At 35.5% G+C, this 23,222-nt stretch overlaps 1 protein-coding gene across 8 annotated transcripts in view; it reads left to right on the top strand.

The window, feature by feature from the left end:
- The window catches only part of Zmym4 (zinc finger MYM-type containing 4), a 129,756-nt gene that overhangs the window by 99,971 nt on the left and 6,563 nt on the right, over nucleotides 1-23,222 (top strand). For all 8 annotated transcript variants that reach the window (XM_020159640.2, XM_020159639.2, XM_020159638.2 and 5 more), the window contains 12 exons: nucleotides 446-586; nucleotides 912-949; nucleotides 2,577-2,721; nucleotides 7,314-7,432; nucleotides 8,562-8,733; nucleotides 10,635-10,688; nucleotides 11,088-11,267; nucleotides 11,670-11,764; nucleotides 15,610-15,781; nucleotides 15,945-16,040; nucleotides 18,444-18,595; nucleotides 21,891-22,002. In XM_020159640.2, coding sequence (XP_020015229.1) covers nucleotides 446-586; nucleotides 912-949; nucleotides 2,577-2,721; nucleotides 7,314-7,432; nucleotides 8,562-8,733; nucleotides 10,635-10,688; nucleotides 11,088-11,267; nucleotides 11,670-11,764; nucleotides 15,610-15,781; nucleotides 15,945-16,040; nucleotides 18,444-18,595; nucleotides 21,891-22,002 — 1,476 coding nt within the window. The remainder of the gene's footprint in view (nucleotides 1-445; nucleotides 587-911; nucleotides 950-2,576; nucleotides 2,722-7,313; nucleotides 7,433-8,561; nucleotides 8,734-10,634; nucleotides 10,689-11,087; nucleotides 11,268-11,669; nucleotides 11,765-15,609; nucleotides 15,782-15,944; nucleotides 16,041-18,443; nucleotides 18,596-21,890; nucleotides 22,003-23,222) is intronic.

The raw sequence follows: 23,222 nt of genomic DNA, 5'->3' as shown, positions 1-23,222 counted from the left end.
AAAAGGGTTCCTTTTTCCCCACATCCTCACCATCACCTGTTGTTAGTGGTGTTGCTAATGATGGCTATTCTAACAGGGGTGAGGTAGAATTCTTAGTGTGGTTTTTAAAAATCCTTTAAATGAGAAAGCAAGATTTAAGAAACACCCTAAACTTCATTGTCCGTTAAATCTATTCTTTGATCTTTATTGGTCAGTGTTGTGCCTTTAGGAATTCGTATTGGTTTTAAGTGAGACTATTACGTTTTTATGCAAAGATAGAGAACATGGAAGACCTTCAGGTTAAAAACTGGAAAACAAAACAAAACAAAAAAAATTCTGAAGTGGCTCTGTTTCAACAGAAACTACTCAATCCTGAAAGCAATGCTTAACCTCCTTATGATGTTGGTTTCTATGCAAGAACATGTAAATTACATGTGGTTTTTTTATTTTTGTTTGTTTTAATCAGCAAGTATTTCCATGGTTCAAGCTGCTTCTGCAGGGCCTCCATCTCTCAGAAAAGATTCAACGCCAGTTATAGCTAACGTGGTATCATTGGCAAGTACTCCTGCTGCTCAACCCACAGCAAATTCTAACAGTGTCTTGCAAGGTACAGCTTGATTTGAAAGCATTTATCTTGCCTGCTTGAGTAAAGTACTGTGATTCCGTACCTTTTTGCCATCTGTGATCATTTTCATGTATTTGACACATCCATATTAGGAATGGCAGTTCACTGTGGACTGCTAGAGCATTGAATAATATTTACAAGTTCCATACCTTCTTTCTTACATTTTAGAAATGATAGTTTCTTCCACTGTTTAATGAAGATGAACATGTTAGGTTGTATGAGACTTTGTATGATAGACTAATCACTTTTAATACTATGCTTAAGTAATTATAAAAGATCCTAAATTTATGTTTTAACTTATATCAAGGTGCAGTTCCAACAGTAACAGCGAAAATCATTGGAGATGTAAGTTTTATTTTTATTGGTATTGTCACTGTATTTTTATGCAGTAAAACTATGTATGTGCTAATATGCTGTTCTTTGTCATATAAAATAAAATAACTTTGTTTAATCTTTATTCTGGAATATAATTTATTTAATTAGGTCTTTTATATATTTTAATTTCTTTTTATACTTGCTTAACATTATGTATGAAGGTTTTAAAAAATTACAGAATTAAGTGAATTGTACAGAACTTAGGCATTTTATTTTTTAGACTTTTTGGGTGATTTGTAACATACTTAGATTGTGAATAAAATAGATCTTTCTTTTTTTTTTTTTTGGCGGCATTGGGTTTAAACTCGGAGCCTAATGCTCGAGCCATTCCACCAGCTCTTTCTTGAGATGGGCTTTTTTGAGATAGGGTCTTGTGAACTATCTGTCTGGGGCTGGCTTCGAACCTTGATCCTCCTGATCTCTGCCTTGTGAATAGGATTACAGGTGTGAGCCACTAGTGCCCAGTAAAATATTTCTAAAATGTGGCTATCACCTCCCCCAGTTTCATGCAGATTATACTATAAATAACAATTCCTCTTTTTCACTTGTTAATATTTTTTGATTTATCTCTTTTTGGCAGTACTGGGGTTTGAACTCAGTGCCTCGTGCTTGCTCGGTGGGCATTCTGCCACATGAACCACTCCGCCAGCCTGTTTTGTGTTGGGTATTTTCGAGGTAGGGTCTCAAGAACTGTGCCCAGGGCTGGCTTCAAACTGTGATCCTCCTGATCTCTGCCTCCTGGGTGGTAGGATTATAGGCGTGAGCCACTGGCACTCGACTTCACTTTATCTCTCTCTCTCTCTCTCTCTCTCTCTCTCTCTCTCTCTCTCTCTCTCTCTCTCTCTCTCTCTCAGATATAATGTCTTATTCATCTGCTGGTACTTGATGCTCACAGGGCACCATATAACAAATTTTAAAAATACAATATCAAAAAACTCCAACCGCCAAAGAGATTAATTCCATGAAAAGGCAACAGTCCATGCTTTCTCTCTTAAATAAAGAATAAATAAGAAAATTAATGATGGACAAAAGTCATGACTGGAACAGTTATTCCTGAAATGTTTCCTGGTGTCCAGGACCACTTTCTCATCATGTTTCTTTGAGTTCCCTTGGTGTGTGTGTGTGTGTGCCACAGGACCTCACACATGCTGGGCAAGTGCTACCACTCACTAAGCCAAAGTTCAAACCCCTGAAGTTACTTAAATGATCTGAAGTCATTCTGTTATTCCTAGGTAACCCTCTAAGACTAATTCTGATACTTTTCTCACTCAGTCAAGAGGTAATGATGTTTTTAATTGTAAACTCAGCCACTATCGTTATTGATCAAACGTGTGTTACAATAAGATGAGCATTTTTCTTGGTAAAGGAAAGTAATAACTAAATATGTCAAGTTAATATATATATAGTTATTAAAATGCTCCTTGACTGCTGTTAATATTTCAGGAACATTGTATTTCTCACATGTTTTTTTGAATATTTACTACATCTTTTTCTATGTAATTTCCAATATGGTATTTTTTAAAGTTATGGTATTTCTTATAATTAATGGTAAGATTTTGGAAACCTCTTTATTTTCTGATTTATTTTTTTTTACTAGGCAAGTACCCAAACAGATGCCCTGAAACTGCCACCTTCCCAACCTCCAAGACTTTTGAAGAACAAAGCTTTATTATGCAAACCCATCACACAAACTAAAGCCACTTCATGTAAACCACATACCCAAAACAAAGAATGCCAGACGGGTACGTTCCTTGGTCTTATTTCTTCAGAGAAAGGAATATTCCTAGGTAACATGTTTGGTTGCTTATACGCACTGCCCAGTTTAGTGTCAGAGCACCCTTGTGAGTATAAGGTATTTTTCCCTATCTGAGGCTTACCAAATTAGATCAAAGAGAATCTGGCAGGTAATTGATAAAACCATACTGTAAATGCATGTAATTCCCTTGTTAACAACTATAATACTGTGGAGTAAGCATAAGCTTTAGAATAATGTAGGTTGGCTCTTAATTAAGAGATGCTATTGTTTCCCAGAATACTCTTTAAGTTTGAACAACTCAACACTGTTTTCATTCATGTATGCATTCATTCATTGTGGTGCTCTCTATCCATCCCAGAGCCTCACACATGCTATACCCTTAGTCTCTTACACTCGTTTGTTTTTTGGAGAGGAGAGGGGCAGTACTGGGGTTTGAACTCAGCCTTGCATTGCAGGCTCCACACTTCCAGCCCCACACTGTGTGTGGAAAAGGCAGTTCCCTTACTGAGAGATTCAGAGCTTTCTTTTCTTATAAACTGCCTTTACCCCTAGGCAAAATATCTGTCTACTTACTCAGATGCTAGGCCTGTTGGTAATCTTTGGTCTTCTTAGCTGGCCTTTTGGCATGCAAATTTTGCCTATAAGTGAGTGGGGGTGAGGATGATCAATACCCCATTTTCTGGCCTGCCATTTCTGACATACAGCTTCCATCCTGTGGATAGGAGCTGGCTGGTGGATTAGCTAGCCCCCTGTCTCTTAGCCACACCAACAAGAATTTAACCTGTAATGAGAAATGCTGGTGATCTACCCCTCCTGGTAAGCTTGGTAAGCCTTGATTGGAAATTGAAGAGAGAGAAGCCTATTCTTCTTTGCCACAACTCTCTAGAGTTGTCACGTTCTGTCAAGTTGAGCGAACCAAGCTTGGGTGATGGAGCAGATAGTGTCTGGAATGTCACAGACTCTCACTGCTCTTACCAGACTTTACTAGATTTTCTTGAAGAAATGTTTATTTGCTTTGTGCACTTAGAAGAATTTCCCAAGAAATTGTTGTTTAGTAGTTTTCATCTATATTGCCTGTTTCATCAGGAAATGGTTCTGGATAGTTCTTCATGCTGCTTTCTAAAGGTCCCAGAATTTTTAAACTAGAAAAGTATCCTCAATTCCTAGATCTAGAACATTATCTTGTAGGCTAGTGCTTCTCAGACATTAATACACACACAAATTACCTGGGAATTTTACTAAGTAGATTCTTAATCAGTGGGGCCAGAGATTTTATATTTCTTACAAGCTCCCATGTAAAAGTGCATGTACCACCCCAAATAGTAAGGCTATAAGTGACTTAATCATTTCTTTTTATTGTGTTAACATTGATTTATTTAGTATTGTGTAGCTTGGTTATCAAACAACTCTAATCAAGTAACATTTTTTAATGTCTGCTTTACTATGGTAGAATTGATTTCATGTTATTTTCCCACCTCTAACCTTAGTCAGATTGTCAGTTTTTCTCTTCTTGCCATTTGTTCTCCTACATTATTTATTCTTCAATTATCTGGAATATTTTGTGGTATATAGAAAGTTCTTTGTAGACATTGTTGAATGAATAATAGAATGAATCCTCTATCCTTTCCATATTTTCCCAAGTTCTTTTTCATCTTTTTAACACTTAAAACATTTGCTGTGAGTATTTTTTGTTTTCTTCCCTTCTCCTTTTTTTTTGTTTCTCTGATTTTTCCAGGGCCAGAGATGTGCTCTACCACTTAGACACAACCCTAGCTCTGTTTGTTTTTGTAGGTATTATAATCACCTTACAACAAACCCCATTTTGTTTGTATATAATTGCCTCCTACTTTTAACAGTTTACATGTATATATTTATTCCATCTTTTAAAGGCTGCCAAAATAATCCTTTAAAATGCCATTTTCATCACTTTATTTTGTATTAACACATCAGTAGTAGCTCCCCACTATACTACAACTGATTTTAAAATATGCATTATACAATCCTCTACATGTTCAGTCTCGTCTCTAATTTAATGCAGTTAGTCTTGTGAGCAGTACACTCATCCTCTAAGATCACCATTGCAGCCTTCCCATTCATCTATTCAAATCGTATTCTGCATTCATTTTATACTCACATCATTGATATTTTTATGTTACCCACTTTCTGTTGGTGCTGCAAGTCAAGCCTTTTTTTCAGTTTTACTTATTTAGTTATTTCTGTTATTTTCTGTTGTCATAGATTTTTATCCTTTGTGTTTTAAAAATAGATTTTAATTCTTTTAATTGGTACATATTACTGTACATTTTATGGGGTACAGAATGTGATATTACAGTGCATGTGCACAATGTGTAAATGACCAGATCAGGGTGAATGGTATATTCATCATCTCAAACATTTATCATTTCTTAGTGTTGGGAACCTTCAAAATTCTCTAACTAGCTCTCTTGAAATTTGCAATTAGTTGTCAATCATTGTAATCCTACTGCTATAGAACATTAGAAGTGATTTCTCGTATCCAAGGATACCCCGTATTCATTAATCCTCTCTCTATGCCCTTCTTCTCAACTTCTGATAACCACTAGTCTGTTTTGCTTCTATGAAGTCAATATTTTATTTATTTTTTCCATAAATTTTTATTAGTATATATTCATTTTATAGGGGAGGATTCATAGTGACAATTCCAGTTAGACTTATAGTGTACATTATTATTATTTTGCATTATTATTATTATTTTGTTCAGGGCTTGAACTCAGGGCCTACACCTTGCACCACTCCACCAGCCCATTTTGTGTTAGGTATTTTTGAGATAGAGTCTATTGTCAACTATTTGCCTGGGGTAGCTTTGAACCTTGATCCTCCTGATCTCTGCCGCCTGAGTAGCAGTACAGTTAACAGTAAACATGAGAATGTGTATCTCTTCAGCATTCTACCTACTTTTCCTTTGAATATATATCTGGTAGTGGAATTGCTAAGTACTATATGGTAGCTCTTGTTTTTAGTTTTGTTGTTGTTAAGAGATAGGATCTCGTATGTTCGCTCAGGCTGGCCTGAACTCCTGTGTTAAGTAGTCTTCCTACTTCTGCTTCCTGAGTGTTTCTGGGACTTGAGGTACATGCCACTGTACCTGTTTCTCTCTCTTTTTTTTTCCATACCTTTTTCTGTAATGGCTATACTAACTTACATTCCTTCCAGCATGTATGAGAGTTCCCCCTTTCTCCATACCCTTGCCAGCATTTATGTTTATTCTTTTTAATAGTAGTTATCCTAACTAGGATCAGATGATCTCTCATTGTAATTTTGATTTGCATTTCCAGATCCTTAATGATGCTGAGCATTTTTCATACTTGTTGGCTGTATGCATCAGCTTTTTGCAACTATAATGAAGTACCTGAGGTGGCTGACCTCACTAAGAGAAAAGGTTTATTTAGCTCACAGTTTTGGAGGTCCAAAGAGCATCATGCAGCCTCGGTGGTGACCGTCCCCTTTGACTCCATTACCCCCTGGCATAGATAGTATTGGTGTGAGCATGTGTTTGAAGAAGCAAGCGATTGAATCGTGTGTGTTACCGGTGTTGTATGACCATGCACGGCTTGTTTTGAGAGAGAAACTTGCTAACTTTTGCTTGTGCTGGCCTGGAACTGTGATCTTCCTATCTCTGACTTCCAAGTAGCAGTGATTGCATCTTGAACCAAGAATAGAAAAAGACTAGCGTCCCACCATCTCTAATTATAGTATAACCCCACTAACCTAAGGACCTCTCAGTAGGCCCTACCTGCTAAAAGTTCTGCCACCCAACAGCACCACCTGCAGACCAAGCCTTTAATCACAGTGGACTCTTGAACAAACCATATTCAAACTTTCGCATTGCCCATTTGTATATAGTCTTTGGAGAAATATCTACTCAGATCATTCGCCCATTTTAAAATCAGTTTATTTGCTTTTGTTTTGTTTTGCTTTATTTTTTCTCTATTGACTTGTTTGAATTTCTTATATATTGTCAGTGTTAATTCCTTACCAGATAAATAGCTTGTAAATATTTTCTGTTATTTTGTAGCTTGTCTTATAGCCCTCTTAAATATTGCAGAACCTGTTTAGTTTGTTAGAATCTTACTTGTCATTTTCTTCCTGTTGTCTGTGCTCTTAGGGTCATATCCAAAAAAAATGAGACCAGTGTCCTGAAATATTTCCTGTTTTCTTAGTACATTTAAGTCTTTAATTGGTTTGAAATTGATTTTTTTTATATAGTGAGAGATAGGAGTTGATGTTCATTCTTCTGCATATGAATATTCAGTGTTCTCAGCACCATTTATTGAAGACACTGTCCTTTTTCCAATGTATGTTTTCGAAGATTGTACTTATTTTGAAACATCTCTGTAATCTTTTTTGTTTGTACTTATTTCTTAGAGACAGGGTCTTGCTATGTGACCCCAGGCTGACATTGAACTTGCAGTCTTCCTTGCCTCTGCTAAGTGCTGGTATTATCAGGAGTGCACCATTACATGCCCAGTTCTTTTTTTTCTTTTTTCATATATTATATGACCTGCTGTTTTTTGTGATTTTTTTTTTTTTTTTCACTAGAAGACACTCCAAGTCATCCCCAGATTGTTGTGGTGCCGGTTCCTGTACCAGTGTTTGTACCCATACCTCTTCATCTTTATACTCAGTATGCTCCTGTCCCCTTTGGGATTCCAGTTCCGGTGAGTAATCACTTAAGAGATCAGGGTGGGTTTTCCTCAATTAATATCTTACAGCTGTGTGAAAAAACTTTTCGCTTGTTGGCAAAATGTAATGCACCTGGTTCTGGCTGTTTTCATAGGACTATTATTACTTAAGATGAAAAAATAAAGCAGAGAACTGCCTTCTCAAAGAGGGTTATGATGTAGATTTTTAAAGAAAATATACAGTAAGACCACTGAAATGTTAATAGATCAAGAACTGCACATTAGAACCCTGCCATCTAGCAAGAAAGAAAAGAATGCTGTGATTTACATTTCTTTTTATTAAACAAATAAAAAATGAGCCTGGCTCATGCCTATAATCCTAGCTATTGGAACAGATTGGGAGAATTACAGTTCAAAGCCAGCACAGGCAGAAAGTCCACGAAACCACCATCTCAACCAGTAAAAGTTGGGCATGGTGGAGTGTACCTGTCATTCCAGTTATGCAATAAGAATAATAAGAGAATCGTGGTCCATGCTGGCTCAGTTATAAAGTCGAAGACCGTATTTGAGAAATAGCTAAGGAAAAAGGACTGGGAGCAGAGCTTATGTGGAAGAGTGCCTGACTCTAGCAAGTGCAAAGCCCTGAGTTCAAATCCCAGTACTGCTGTTTTTTTTTTTTTTTTCCCTTTTTGATACAGGGTTTTGCCTGTCTCAGCTTAGGCTGTCTTGAACTTGCTAGGTAGCCCAGGCTGGCCTCAAATTTATGATTGTACTACCTCAGCTTTCTGAGTGCTAGAATTACAGGTGTGTGCCACCACACACCTTTCTTTTTTAATTGAGAATATGTTTTTCCTGAACTGAATACTTAAGGACAACAGTTGTGAAAATGTTAAGCAGAGAGATACAAGCAAAAACAATTTAAAAAACAAAATGAAACTTTCATAGGATTATTCTTTTGAAGGATTTGGAAACATTTATTGTCCAGAAAAGTACTCACTGAATTTATATTTTAATTGCTGTTGTCTTATAAAAGGCCTGCAGTCATTAGCAGTGAGAATATCTCAAATGTTTTCATTGTTTTAATACTTAAGTTGTGTCACAAATAATGGCTTTGACAATAAACCTATTGCTTATGGAACTCTTCAGTCTGTCCTTGTTCTTTCAGATGCCTGTCCCCATGCTTGTTCCATCCTCAGTGGAGAGTGAAGGTAAAGGTACTGAGAGCATTGAAGACATTAAGGAAAAGCTCCCCACACATCCATTTGAAGCTGATCTCCTTGAGATGGCAGAAATGATTGCAGAAGATGAAGAGAAGGAGAAGACGCTATCCCAGGGAGGTTAGTACAATCTTTAAAAGTAAAAGAAAGGAAAGGAAAAAAAACCCCAAAACTAAAATTTTCTAGGAACTCAAGTAATATTAAATTAGATGACTTTTTTCTAGTTTTATCCTTATATTTGAAGCCATGTCCCACACATAATAATTCCTAATGTCTAATCACCAGCCTGCTCTTAATCGGCAACAAACTCTTAGGACTAAAAATCTTTTGGCTCAAAAAACCATGGCTAAATCTCATTCTATTAGTTGGGAATAAGGATGATCACGGTAGATGGCATTCATGTGTGCTTGCCATGCTCTGCTAGCGTTGCTTGGGTGTGTGCTATGCTTTGCCTCATTTTTTGTTTACTTCAGTAATCAGGGAGTGATGGAATCAGACCCGAATTCAGAATGTTAACCAGAAGCCACTGCTGTGTATTCTAGAAAGGCTCACAGCCTCACTTATTACTTCCTTGATATTCAGATCTAGGAAGAGATAGAGAAGAATTACATTATGACTGTTGGACTACATAGGTGAATTCTACAGAGCCCTTTTCATTATCACTGATAAGCTAAGAAATTGCCCTTTTCTTGAGCCAGAAGCAATTTTTTATTTTATTCAGAGGTGGATTTTAGAAAGCTAGCCACTAGGTTCTAATTTTGCATAATAGATGCTGCATGATTTTTTGGAACCCTGTAGCATTTGAACAAAATACTATCAACTTTTCCGTTGGTTGCTTGTTGAGACATCAGTAAGTGCTTACTCATTACAAGTGTTTCTCAAATCACTTTGTACTTTAATAATCTCATAATCCTGACTCATTTGTTACAGAATTTAATGCTATAGAGTATTATCTCTATGTTTGCTCTTCTCACTTCTGATAATATATTTTGTTTGGAAGTTCAGACAATTCCTGACAATAAACCTCATCTTAAATTGGCTTCTTGGAGCTGGGCATAGTAGTGCACACTGTAATTCCAGCTCTTAAGATGGAAAGAGGATCAAATATTTGAGGCCAGCCTAGACCATGTTGTGAGACTGTCTCAAAAATACTAAAAAGAAGTTGGATTCTCTGTTCACATTAATATTTAATATTTATCAAGTCCTTCTGCACAATTTCCTTTGATAAAATTGAGTAAGACACAAAAACTTTAAAAAGTAAGGTTTAAGACAGCCAGTTGTAATCACTATAGTAGAGATAAAATGAAATGGTTTAGAAACAGAAAAAAGGAGGTTGGGTATGGTTGTATACGTCTATAGTGCCAGCTCCTTGGGCAGTGGAGGTTTGAGAATCAGGATTTGAGGCTGGCACTGGTCAATGCACAAGGTCTTATCTGAAAAACAAACTGAGTGGACTGCGGGTATGGCTCAAGTGCTAGCAAAGTACAAGACCCCTTAGTTCAATCCCCAGTGCCACGAAAAAAGAAAAAAAATAGAAGCACGGAGGAGGGAGAAATGATGGCATCTGGGCTAATTTTTACTATTTGATTTTATAGAAAAGATGCAACTTACTTTCCAAATATTTTATCATTAATAGAATTGTGTTCTGTTTTGTTCTATGTGTTGAAGGCTCATGTGACTTTTACTCATATTGTAAGCATCTTGACCTTCCAGTACAATGGTAAAGGTTATTGTATTTGGCAGGCTGTTTTAAAGCACATTTGTCAATATTTGATAGTGTGTGTATGTAAAAGGATTTGAAATAGTACTAGTGCAAAATCAGAAGTACACGTTCTGCTCACTGTGGCTTTTTTCCTAATGCTACTTAGAAGACTGACCACTGTTGACAGTGGCATAATGAGCTGTCCTTTATGTGTATGAAGTCTGTTTCCTTAGACTTCCATAGCATGATTCATGCGTGCACTGTAGTCATCTCTTTTGAATTGCAGTTTGTTTTGTTACTTGCTTTTCTTTTTCTTTAGGATCTCAAACTTCTGAACAAGAACTGTTTCTAGACACCAAGATATTTGAGAAAGGTGTGTAACCCTATATATATTTTGGTTCTTAAAAATCATACCTTCTGTAAGTAATAGAAACCCATGAAGAGTTAATATCCTTGTGTTTAATGTTTGCAATTACAGTTAATTTGTAAGTGTCATCAGATGTCTGTCGTGTATGCTAATTTGTAATGCAAATAATAAAAACTACCTCAGATATTTGTTTTAGGGATTAATTGAGGTAATGCTTTAAAGTGCTTACCAAGAATATGAAGCCAGTTCTATGAGGCTTATGAACAAGTTACTTTATTCTTATGTTCCTAGATAATTCTTCATTAACCAAATCAGTTTTTGGTATTTAGAGATTGAGGAAGTTGTCTGCACATGTCTGACAGGAGTCTCTTATTTGGGAGCATGTTTGTTTTCCTTGTGTTTCAGACCAAGGGAGTACGTACAGTGGTGATCTTGAATCAGAGGCAGTATCTACTCCTCATAGCTGGGAGGAAGAGCTGAATCATTATGCCTTAAAGTCAAGTGCTGTGCACGAAGCAGATTCAGAGCTGAAGCAGTTCTCAAAAGGGGAAACGGAACAGGATCTGGAAGCAGATTTTCCTTCAGGTTTGTGTAGCATCTCGTCTGCTCAGAGTCCTTTGTTTTTGAAGATTGGTAGGCCTTCAACTTGACATTGTAAAGTAGCTGGAATGTGCTACAGTAAGCAAGGGCATAAGTGGTTTCTGCCTTCGCAGATGTAATTTCTGTCGTAATGGTCTTGTAAGCAGTTGATTTGATGTTTGAACGTTTTTTAAACCGTTCTTACAGTAAGCATTCATGAAAGGTTTTCTTGATTGCCCACAAGTTTTCATTTAAATGCTGTATCCTTTGTTTCTCTTAAGTATATGTGAAATACTCATTTTATCACAAATAAAGCACTTATGATTATCTAACATTTCTTTCCCCGATCTAAGTCTCTAAATCTGTGAGTTGTTTACCTCACACTGTACTTTCTGCTGATTATTATAGAATCCTTTGATCCACTTAATAAAGGACAGGGAATCCAGGCACGTTCCCGAACAAGACGACGACACAGAGATGGCTTCCCTCAGCCCAGACGAAGAGTAAGCAGCAGCTTAATTTTTATAGTTTCCTTTCCTTCATTTTTCGAGTATTTGTTAGTTCTTGCTGTTTACAAAACTCTGTACCTGCCAGAATCAGGTAGTTTCATACATTATTTTGCAACCTCACATTTTTGTGCTTTTATGTTTGTTTCTTAAAGTCAAGAACTAGGTCTTCTATTTTACTTTTCTCTGAGGCAGGACTTTTTGTTTCTGTAATTGTGGGTTTTGTTTTGTTCTTTTAAAAGCTTTTTATATTCCTTTTTAATATCTTTTCTGTTTTTTTTTAAGTCTTTAACTATTTTTGTATATTTACTATATTATATAGTAAAGTATGAGTACAGTTCATATACACCGTTTTTCATGTTGAAAGGGCTTCCTAATCCCAAAGTTAAAAGAATAGCCTTATTTTTTAAATTAGCTCTGTTAAGTTATAATTACATTTAAAGTTTCATAAATTCTAGGTGTAGTTTGATGGACTTTATGTGGTATACATAGTATGTAACTATTACCACAGTTCATATAAACATGTTTAATTCTATTGTGTCAGAAACTTCTCTCATGGTCATCTTTTGTAGTCAGCCCTAACTCCATATGCAGACACAGTCTGCTGTGTAGATTGGTACAAAATGGTACTACTTGACCTGTTCAAAAATTTCATATAGATAGCAGTCTCCTATGTCTAGGTTCTTTGACTTAGCACAGTGTTTTTGACATCATCCATGTGCTGGTGGTTCATTTCTTTTTATTTCTTAATATCATTTCATTGTAAGAACAAATCAAGATTGTGCAGCTATTTAACAGGTGATTGAAATTTGTGTTGTTTCTAGTTTGGGGCTATCCTGAATAAAACTTAAGGATGTTGTAGAATAAATCTTTGTATGATCATATGTTTTAATTTTCCCTAAGAAAAATATCTATAAATGGGATTTCTAAGTTTTATGGTAAGTATATTTTCAACTTTATAAAAAGTGAATGCACCATTTTACACTCCCACCAGCAATTTGTGAGAATCCATAAACTTTAAGATTTTTGCTAACCCTTGCCATTGTTGAATGTGGAGTTTAGCTAGTCTAGTGAATGTGTAGTGATATGTCATTGTGGTTTTAATTTTTTTCCTTGATAACTAATGCTGTTGAGCATCTTCCTGTATACATGTTTGCCATTCCTGTATCTTCCTTGGTAGAATAAACATTCAAATCTTTCACATATTTTCAGTGTGGGGGGGGTGTCAATTAGTTTTAAATACTCTATTTTGTTTTTGTTTTTGAAACAGGGTCTCACTGTGTAGCCCAGGCAGGGCTCAAATTCAACAATCCTTCTACCTCAGCCTCTTGAGTACTGGATTATAGTCATGCACCATCACACCCAGCATAAATATTCTTTTTATGGAAATAATTACTTTATCAACATGGAGTTTTGTTCCTATTCCGAGACTTCTTTTTTTTTTGGTAGTACTGGGGTTTGAACTCAGGGCCTCACACTCTCTTCACAGGCGTTCTACCACTTGAGCCGCTCCACCAACCCCTTTTTTATTTTCTTAATGGTAAATAAAAGATTTTAATTTTGAGAAGGTCTACCAATTTTTATTTTTTTATGGTTTGTACTTCTTAATATTCAGTCTAAAAATCTTTTACTCATGGTACCTAAGATATTTTCTTCTAGAAGTTTTAGATTTTTTTCATCACTCATTTTGACTTAATGTTTATGTATGAGTTGAGGCAATGGTCAAGTTTTTTTTTTGCATATAGATATCCAATTATGTGAGCACCACTCTTGATGTATGACCTATTTCTGCAACTCTTTCTGTTCCATCTATTTATATGTCCATTTTTATCAAGTAAAGCTTGATTACTGTAGCTTTACAATGAGTCTGAAATAAGGATTATTTTATTTTTTTAAGTTGTCATTTGTTTACCTATATAAATTTTAGCATCATCTTGCTAATATTTATAAATGGATGAAATTTTGATTGGCCGTCTTCAGTCTATAGATCACTGAATTGACATCTTAGCAATTAGGGGTCATCTTATCTATGAAGATGGTATCTTCCTCATTTATTTAAGTCATCTTTAATTTCTCTCAACAATGTTTTATATGTTTCTTATAAATGTGAATATTCTGTTAGATTTTTTTTCTTCCTCCTCTCCTCCCCTCTCCTCTTTCCTCTCATACTGGGGATTGAACCTAGGGTCTTGCTATTGCTAGGCAAGCACTCTGCCATTTGAGCCATACCCCCAGAACTTCTGTTTGTATTTTGATTTTGAGATAGGATCTTGCTACCTTTGTCCCAGCTAACCTCAAAACATGAAATCCTGCTTCCACCTCCTGAATAGCTGGAATGACAGACATGTGGCACCATTAGAGTATTTTAAATTTTCATTTCTTAGTGCTCCTTATTGGTATATAAAAACAGATGATTGTTTATTCACTTCATATCCTATAACTTTGCTCAACAAAACTTATGATTTTCTGCCTACACAATTATATTATCTGCAAATAAAGGCAGTTTTGCTTTTTATCTTACTGCGCTGAACTCACTAAGATCTTTGGAACAATACTAAATGCTAGTGGTAAGAAAGGATCTTTTGCCTTATTTCCAATCTCAGGGCAAAAGGACTCGGTATTACAACGTTGTGTTGTTTCCTGTAGGTTCCTATGGATGGCCTCTATCAGGATGAGGAAGTTCTCTTCTACTCCTGATTTGCTGGAAGTTTTTGTCATGATTGGATATTGAACTTTGTCAGGTGGATTTCTTGCATCTGTTGAGCTAGTGTCTGGTTTTCTTTTTCTAAGTCTGTTAAAATGGTGAAATACATTGATTTTCTTTAAATAACTAACCTTGTGTTCCTTTTTTTAATGATGTATTTTTAATGATATATTCTTTTTATCTTGCTGGACTCAGTTTGCTAATACTTTGTTAAGGTTTTAAATGTCTCTGTTCAAGAGGGGGATAGTCACCTGTTGTTTTATCGTAATGTCTTTTGGTTTTGGTGTCAAGTTAATGGTGATGTCATGAAATGATTTAGTATTTCTTTTTCTTCTATTTATGAAGTGTATTTTGTATAATGTCTTTAACTGTGGTAGAATTCAACAGTGAAGCTGCCTGGGTCTGGTTTTAAATTATAAATTTTATTTCTGTGGCTATTTAGATTACCTGTTTTTCTTAGAATAAGCTATTTTTCCTTCCCTCCTTTTCTTCTTCCTTCCCTCCCCAGGGCTTTACTATGCATGCTGGGCAAGTGTTCTACCCCTGTGCTATAACCCCAACCCTCTTATCTCATTTTTTCATAAAAGCATTTGTCCGAGTACTGCACAGAAATTTTGATACGTTTTAAAGATTTTATTTGTTAGAATACTTTGTAATTGCATTTATAATTTCTTCTTTTACCTATAAAGTGTTTATAAATATGCTATTATTTTACGATTTTGGAGGTTTTTCTTACATCTTTCCATTATTGGTTTCTAGTTTAATTCCTTTGTAGTTACAGAGGCCTGTTTTTATAGCCCAGGATACGATCTATTTATGTGATTCATTAAATAGACTAGAATGGTAATAATGGTTACTCATATCTCACTGGGTTGGTTTAATGTCTGCAAAATACTAAGTACCCAAATATTGGTAATTGATATAGTGTGGTCTTCTATGTTTAACTTTTTTCTTCTTTTTCTCTCAAATAGATTAGATTAGATAATTTCTAAAGTCTCTTCCAGCTCTAAGAACCCTGAATATTTAGGATATAAATTCCACATTCTATAGGTTTATTCCCTTTCCAGCTTTGAGAACTCTGATTCTTAATTATCCAAAACTAAATTTTATATTCTGTATATTTTTGAAATTACCACAGGGACGGAAGAAGTCTATAGTAGCTCTGGAGCCCAGGAGTCTTATTCAAGGAGCCTTTCAAGGGTGTTCAGTGTCTGGAATGACCCTGAAATATATGTATGGGGTAAATGCTTGGAAGAACTGGGTGCAGTGGAAAAATGCCAAGGAAGAGCAGGGGGATATAAAGTGTGGAGGTAAATACACAGCATGGATTTGTGTCTTGATTTAAATTAAGTCAAACCATGATTTATGCAAAAGTGATAAATCCTGGGTCAGAAGCCCAGTAAAACTGAGTTTGGCTTTACTTAGTTCTTCTAATTATGATTTTAATTTCTCATTACTTGTTTTTCTCCTTAGGAGGTGAACATGCCTCATCTAGCCCTTGTTCTGACCCCTTAGGAAGTACTCAAGACCAGGCACTCTCTCAAGAATCCTCAGAACCAGGCTGTAGAGGTAAAACTTACTTTTTTCCATTTGTAATAAATTATTTATAATATTAACTTAAATTTGTGGGTTGAATGTTTAAAATTTAAACAATTCTTGCCTACTCCTAGTATTAAAGAGGTTATTTATATTTTACTGATATCTTCTGATGGTGAGTTTATTATGCAAATGTTTTTGTCGTATTTACTAGCACTGTAAAAGTGGTTCAAAATGACTTCTTGAGCGTGTGTAGTAACCCATACAGAATTCAGTGTGAAGTTTCTGTTTTGTTTTGTTTTTGAGAAAAATACCTGGAAAGCCTTGCATCTTCTGTAGGAATTTTTCTTAACAGTGAGATCCCTTTAGCTGGCAATGTTCATCAATTTCACTGCCAGGAAATTTGGAATCACATAAACAATTCAAATAAAATAACAGTGTATAATTTAAAGACCCACATTAGTTTTCATTTTTCACTGGTTATGATGTCCTATTCAAATTTTTTGTTTTTAGTTTATATTTTGCTTTTTATTATCTTGTGTTTTATATTATATACACTGCAAAATTTCTCCTAACAATAACTACTTAAGTCTTCTACAGCCAGGGCCAGTTTTGCAGTGGTCACCTTTGGGCTTACAAATCATGTCCTGGTTTTGTTCTTTGTTGTCTGTCAGAAACATCTGTGGACTGAAATGGAGTAGAAATGGATAAGTGTGCATTTTAGCTAGATTTTTTTCCCCGCTTTCCAACTATACCTTTTCTCTCAGTTTGGTGATGTCCTATTCTCTTGGCTTCACCTGCTGGTCTGGCAGGTCCTGCTCTCCTTAGTGGAGCATGTAGGTATTGCTATGGGCTGTACAGCTGACTCACTGAATTTCTAAAGATCACATGTAATTTCTCTGCTCTGAAATTATGCAGATATCCTGCTGTTCCAAGGATCTTTTAGCCATTCAACCGCTCATTTTGAACCATAGTACTCTATCTTATAAAAGAAAGGAATCCAGGTACAGTGACCTGTAGCTCCAGCTACTTGGAGGATCAGGTGGGGTGGGGTGGGGTAGGGTAGCTAAATGTAATAGCCATAGAAGATGCCTACCCATTTCTACTATTCGTTCATCCAGAAAATACTTACTGAATGTCTGTTACTTACCAGCCATAGTGCTAGGTACTAAGAAAAAAAAAAAAAAGGTCCTTGCCTTCATGGACCTCCACATATCTTGTGCAAAGCCAACAGAGGAGAGCCCAAGTGTATCTTTAAAAATATGCTGTACTGTCTGAAGGCAGAAGAGCAATGACTACAAACAGGATGTTTTAATTCTTACCCCATAACATGGGTCAACCTGTTGCTGTAGGATCTCTACAAATTGGGTAGCTCCCCTGTTTCAAATTAATTCAGTTTTGCTGGGCACCAGTGGCTCACACCTGTAATCCTAACTACTTGGGAGGCAGAGATCAGGAGGATTGCCATACTGGGCAAATATTTCGAGAGATCCTATTTCGAATATACTGAACACAATAAAGGGCTGGTGGAATGGCCCAGGTGGTAGATCACCTGCCTAGCAGGCATGAGGTCTTGAGTTCAAATCCTAGTACTGCCAAAAAAAATTCAGTTTTTCATTGACTTCAGAATCTTAATATGACACATGAGACTCATGATCTGCTTTTCTTGCTTTTTTCCTGTACACCTAATTCCCCTGAACCTTTTCACTTTTGTGGCCTACCAACTGAAATATTGTATCCTATCATTTCTAAGGCCATGGGGATGTTTTATGTTATTTGAAGTATTCTATGGTCAATTTTGAGATAAAGAAAGCTCAGCAGCATTCCTTTCTGTAGATACTCTCAGAACATTTAATGTACAGTATCTTGTACTTTCTAAATTTATCAAATCTTAGAAACCCAGTTTTCTCCAGCTCTCACATAGAACTAGTATTTTATAGAAAGTACTTTGGGAAATTTTTTTGCATCCTCAAATTGGAATTCTTTATCTGCCTTCTTCTTCTTACCTCTTCTGGTCTAACCCCAATGTCACTTCCTCCAGAATCTAATCTGATTTTTCCTTATTAGAGCTCTTTTTACTTTCACAGACTCCTGTTAAACAAAACATCTATCTTATCATGTGTTGTAAATCATGCATTATATTTGTCTTTCTTTTCTTATCTGAAAAAGTCTTAGGTCAGGATATGTATGAATATGTATATTTTTGAGTCAGGGTGTTGCTATGTAGCCCAGGCTGTCCTGGAACTCATAATCCTCCTGCCTCAGCCTCCCAAGTGCTGCGATTACAGACAGGTGTGTGCTACCATGCCTGACTTAGAATCTGTTTTTTCATAGTCTATCTCACAGTGCCTGGGGCACAGTAGTACTCAGTGAATCAAATAATGTTACTGCATTTGTTATAAGTTAATGTTTCAGATGTTTTCTACCTTTCCACAGTCCGCTCTATCAAGCTGAAGGAAGATATTCTGTCCTGCACTTTTGCAGAGTTGAGTTTGGGGTTATGCCAGTTTATCCAAGAGGTGCGGAGACCAAATGGTGAAAAATATGATCCAGACAGTATCTTATACTTGTGCCTTGGAATTCAGCAGGTATCAGATTAAATAACGGTTATAAAATTGATTTCCATTTTAATAAATCTGAGAGAAGTTGTGAAATAAACTGAAAAATTGCAATGTATATTGGTTATCTAATATTGCTCCTATGCTCTTTTCTTAATAAAAACTGTCCCTGAGTTAAATCTTGTTCATATAGCCTTTTTATAAGCTAAATTAAGAATGTTAATAGGATAACAAAAATTGTAGATGGTGCATTGTATAAGTAATGAACAAAATGCATAAGTAACAATCCACAAAAGAAGCAACTTAGATGATTGTGTTGTGTGTGTGTGTATAAGTCATGTAGTATCATTCAAATTTTTAAGATGCAAAGTAATAGATGTACTGTTGTTTACCACATGAGCAAAGAACAAAAATTATAAATTCATTGTTTATAGGAGTGCTGTGAAATAAGGGTTTTACATATCCCTGGAGGCAGTTAGCACATACTTTTCTTAACACACACACACACACACACACACACACACACACACACACACACACATTGAGCATGTGTTTCAGGAATATTTCAATTTTTTTTTTGCCAGTAATTCAGTTTTTGCAAGTCTTTTCAAAACTTGCAAATAATTGGATATCACCTCAGTGATCACCAAAGTGTGATGGTTAATTTAGCTTATTCATAGAATTGTTTTAGTCAGTTATTATTATTTTTGCCTCTGCTTGTCAAGTTTTATATTAGTAAATAATTTTCTATAACAATACTATTAAATGAGGCTATATTTTAGTTATCAAATGATCATATTGTGAAATTTTTATCAATTTTGACAGAAAACTTAACTACAAGGGACAAGTGTTTAAAAGGTTACTTTTATTGACATCTCAGACTTGCTTCCTTTTTTTCTGATTTATAAAAGTTACGCTAATTGCAAAAAAGTTAGAAGATACAGAAAAGTGTAAAGAAAGAAACTGAACTCAGCTGTGTATTAACACCTTGGCATTATTTTGACATTAGCAGGAAAAGGGACAATAGAGGATACTGTTTAAACAACAACAAAGTCATTTCATGTGTTTCTACTCTTTTTACTTGATAATGTATCATAATTAGTTTCATATCATGATTTATGATGCATTGATGTCACTAATGAAACTCTTCTTAATATTTTCTGTGATAAATAGTGCTTTGTTGAATATTATACACTTATGTTTATACACTAATTATTTCTTTAGAATAAATTCCTTTTGTTTGTTTTGTTTTTTTAGACAAGGTCTCTATGTATCCCAGTCTGGCCTGAAACCTGAGATCCTCTTGCCTCAGCCTCCCAAGCACTGGGAGTAAAGGCATATGTCACCACTTGGCTATAAAAATTTTTAATTTTAAGGAAGAAAATTTTAAAAAGAAAAAAATTTAATTTTGATGAAGCTCAATTTCTTTTATTTTTCATTATAAAAATTTTTAAGTTAGGATATATATATTCATTATACATGGGGAATTCCTTTTATTCTTTCCTCCCTTCTTTCTTCCCTTTCCCTTCAAGTACAATGTTGAATAGGTGTGATGATCCTGGTATTCTCCTCTCATCCCTGATCTAAGGGGGAAGAGAATTTTAAAATATGTATATGTACTGTTGTATCTGTGGAAATGTACAAAACCTTACATATTTATAAAGGATTATATTAGGATTGAAATAATCCATATATGAATAGTAGTTGGCTTTGTTAGCTAAGTTTAAGTAGTCTTTCACTTTTCCTATATTTTAAACTTTTTCCATAATGAGAATAACATATTTTATGCTGGAAAAATGACTTTTTTAAAAAGAAGAATAAAGGTGAGAATGTAGCTCAGTGATAAAGCACTTGCTTAGCCAAGCACAAAGCCTTGGGTTCAATCCATGACAGTACCTCGCCCTCCCGAGGAAAAAAAAAATACTGTGCAGCAACAAAATTGTAATCTGCCAGTAAGACCATAAATTCCCTTTGAAGAGGCCTCATTAAAAATACATATTAAAATGGTTGTATGATTTTTATTGGCTAGGATAAATTTAAATGAATGTAATTTTCTCCAGATCATGCATAGATAGAAATGCAGGTGGTTGTAGTAGCAATGGATAAATACATTGAAAATACTAAATCTTGCCAGGCACAGTGGCTGACCCCTGTAATCCTAGCTACTCAGGAGATTAAGAGCAGGAGTAGCATGGTTCAAGGCTAACCCATATAAAAAAGTTCGTGAGAACTCTTCCCTCCCCTCCAATCTCAGTAAATCAAGAATAGTGGACATGCCTGTGATCCCAGCTACGTGGGAGGCTGTATGTAGAAGGATTGTGGTCTGAAGAGGCAACTCCTGGCAAACACATGATCCTACCTGAAAATTTATTAAAGCAGAAAGTGGCTGGAGGTGTGGCTCAAGTAATAGCATGCCTGCCTAGTGAGTGTGAGTCCCTGAGTTCAAACCACAGTAAAAACAAAAACTTCCAAATTTTAAAAACAGCAAAAGATCTTTAACATATAATTATATTTCTGTCTTGAGTTGTTCTGTAATTGTTTTTATTGTATTTCCCTATCTCAGTTGATTTTATCAGACCTGCACCAAAACACACTTTTTTCCTTTTTCTTTTTCTTTTTGGTGGTACTGGGGTGTTGAACTTAGGGCCTGGCGCTTGCTAGCCAAGTGCTCTACCACTTGAACCATACCTCCAGCCTCCAAACATACTTTTTAAGTGTATTTTACTTAAACTGTTCCTTCTTTCCTACCCTGTGATGCAGTTGGTGGTGATTATAACTAACATAGCTTAATGTCCTATAGTTAGACTTGAACCTTTTGAGGGTTGGATCATAGGGTAGAGAGCTGTGGTTAGAAGGCTCCAAATGAATAGTTTTTAAATTTGTGTTTGTATTGTTTCGGGAAATAATCTCACAAGTAGGGCAAAAAACATAAATTTCTGAGAGCACATCTGCAGATACACACTATGAGTCAGAAGAAAATGGTTTGGGAAGGATGCATCAGAGCCAATTTTTGGTACATCATTTTCACCCACTGAGTAAAGGGTTCTTAATTGTAATATTTATTCTACTCCAGTCATGTTTTAAAAAGAAAATACAAAGCTCTTCTTTGCAAGGTCAGTGCTAGAGGTGATGTCCTCATTTAAAATGAAAAACACTTTTAATTTGGAGCCTGGTATTTTAACATGTGATCATGATTCATAATACTGTAAACGCAGCATTTATGGAGAAACTGTTCTTTGCAATAATGGTTTTTAAGTTTGTGTTTTCTTTGTATCTATTTTATGTGTGTGTGTGTATATATATATTTTTTTCTTTTCTCTTTTAGTATCTGTTTGAAAATGGTAGAATAGATAACATTTTTACTGAGCCCTATTCCAGATTTATGATTGAACTTACCAAACTGTTGAAAATATGGGAACCTACAATACTTCCTAATGGTAAGGTGATTATTTTTTATTTTTTAATGATATGCTTTTTTAAGTTGTTTATGCTTTGTGGTTATCCTTTCATAAATTGTTTTATATCCATCCTAATATATAAAGTAGTTGAGCTTTTGAGGAGAAATCCTTTGGTTTATTGTTGAATGATTTAATAAAACTGCGATCAAACAGTTACTGTATGCCTCTTCCATACAGTACATGTGTACATACTGACTGCTAAAAATAAAACATAAATGGGGGTTATATTTACCTTTATAGAAACCATTTTTTGTATCTGGTAGTGTCAGTGAAACTGCACCATGGCTGTTCTTGCCACACATTTTGCCTGCTAGTAGTGGGCCTCCTTAGTGGTTTATGTGTATGTATGGGGATTATATTACTGGGCATACACCCTTGAATTATCTTTAAACTTACGTCGTCAGAGAATTCCTTAATTCACTCTTCCTCTCAGGCTCCTCCTGGGCTATGAATGGAGAGATTGAGTGTTTTTTTTTTTCAGCTGCCGAGCACCTTTGAAGCATTCTGAATCATATGGTGATTTAATGCATTTGGATTCAGAGATGGGACTGTGGGCACAAAGTCATGTTTGTGGGTAATCTCCAAGAATAGAACGCAGGGCAGCAATAAAGAGCATTGAGGAGAGAACATTAGGATAAACCTACATTTCATTGCATGAGGAAGGTGTAAGGAAAGGTACTCTTACTTTCATTCTTCTATAAGGCCTCTACTTGTCAAGAAAAATCCCAGATAAGCCATCAGGAAGCAATTGCTGTTACTATAAATTGAAGATAAGAAGGTATGAGGAAGGGAGTCATCTGCCCCCTAATGGTGTTGGCTAAGTAAGACTGAACCAGCTGACAGCAGTTAGCAAACTGCCTGTGGGTGAAAGAAACCTGTTTTGGTAATACATGAACTAAAAATGGTTTTTATCTTTTTTAATGGTTGCAAGTGATACAAAAATTGAATGAGATTCAACTATGTCTACAAATACCTTTTACTGGCATACAGCCATGTTTCTTTGTTTTATATTTATTGTCTATAGCGTATTTTCTACAACACAAAGTTGTGCCAAGCCTACAGCATCCACAAAGTCTAGATAAAACATTTGCTTCCTCCTGATTTAAAACAACAATAGGTTAGTGCTGTTTCCAAAGGAGTGGAGTGTTAAGTGTCTACCTAAATGGAATCCTCAGTGCTTTTCTTTATGGTACTGCATC

This window comes from Castor canadensis, chromosome 7, assembly GCF_047511655.1.
Source record: "Castor canadensis chromosome 7, mCasCan1.hap1v2, whole genome shotgun sequence".
Taxonomy (NCBI): Eukaryota; Metazoa; Chordata; class Mammalia; order Rodentia; family Castoridae; genus Castor; species Castor canadensis.
The sequence above is the reverse complement of the archived record's forward strand: the minus strand, read 5'-3'. Positions and strand labels throughout refer to the sequence as shown.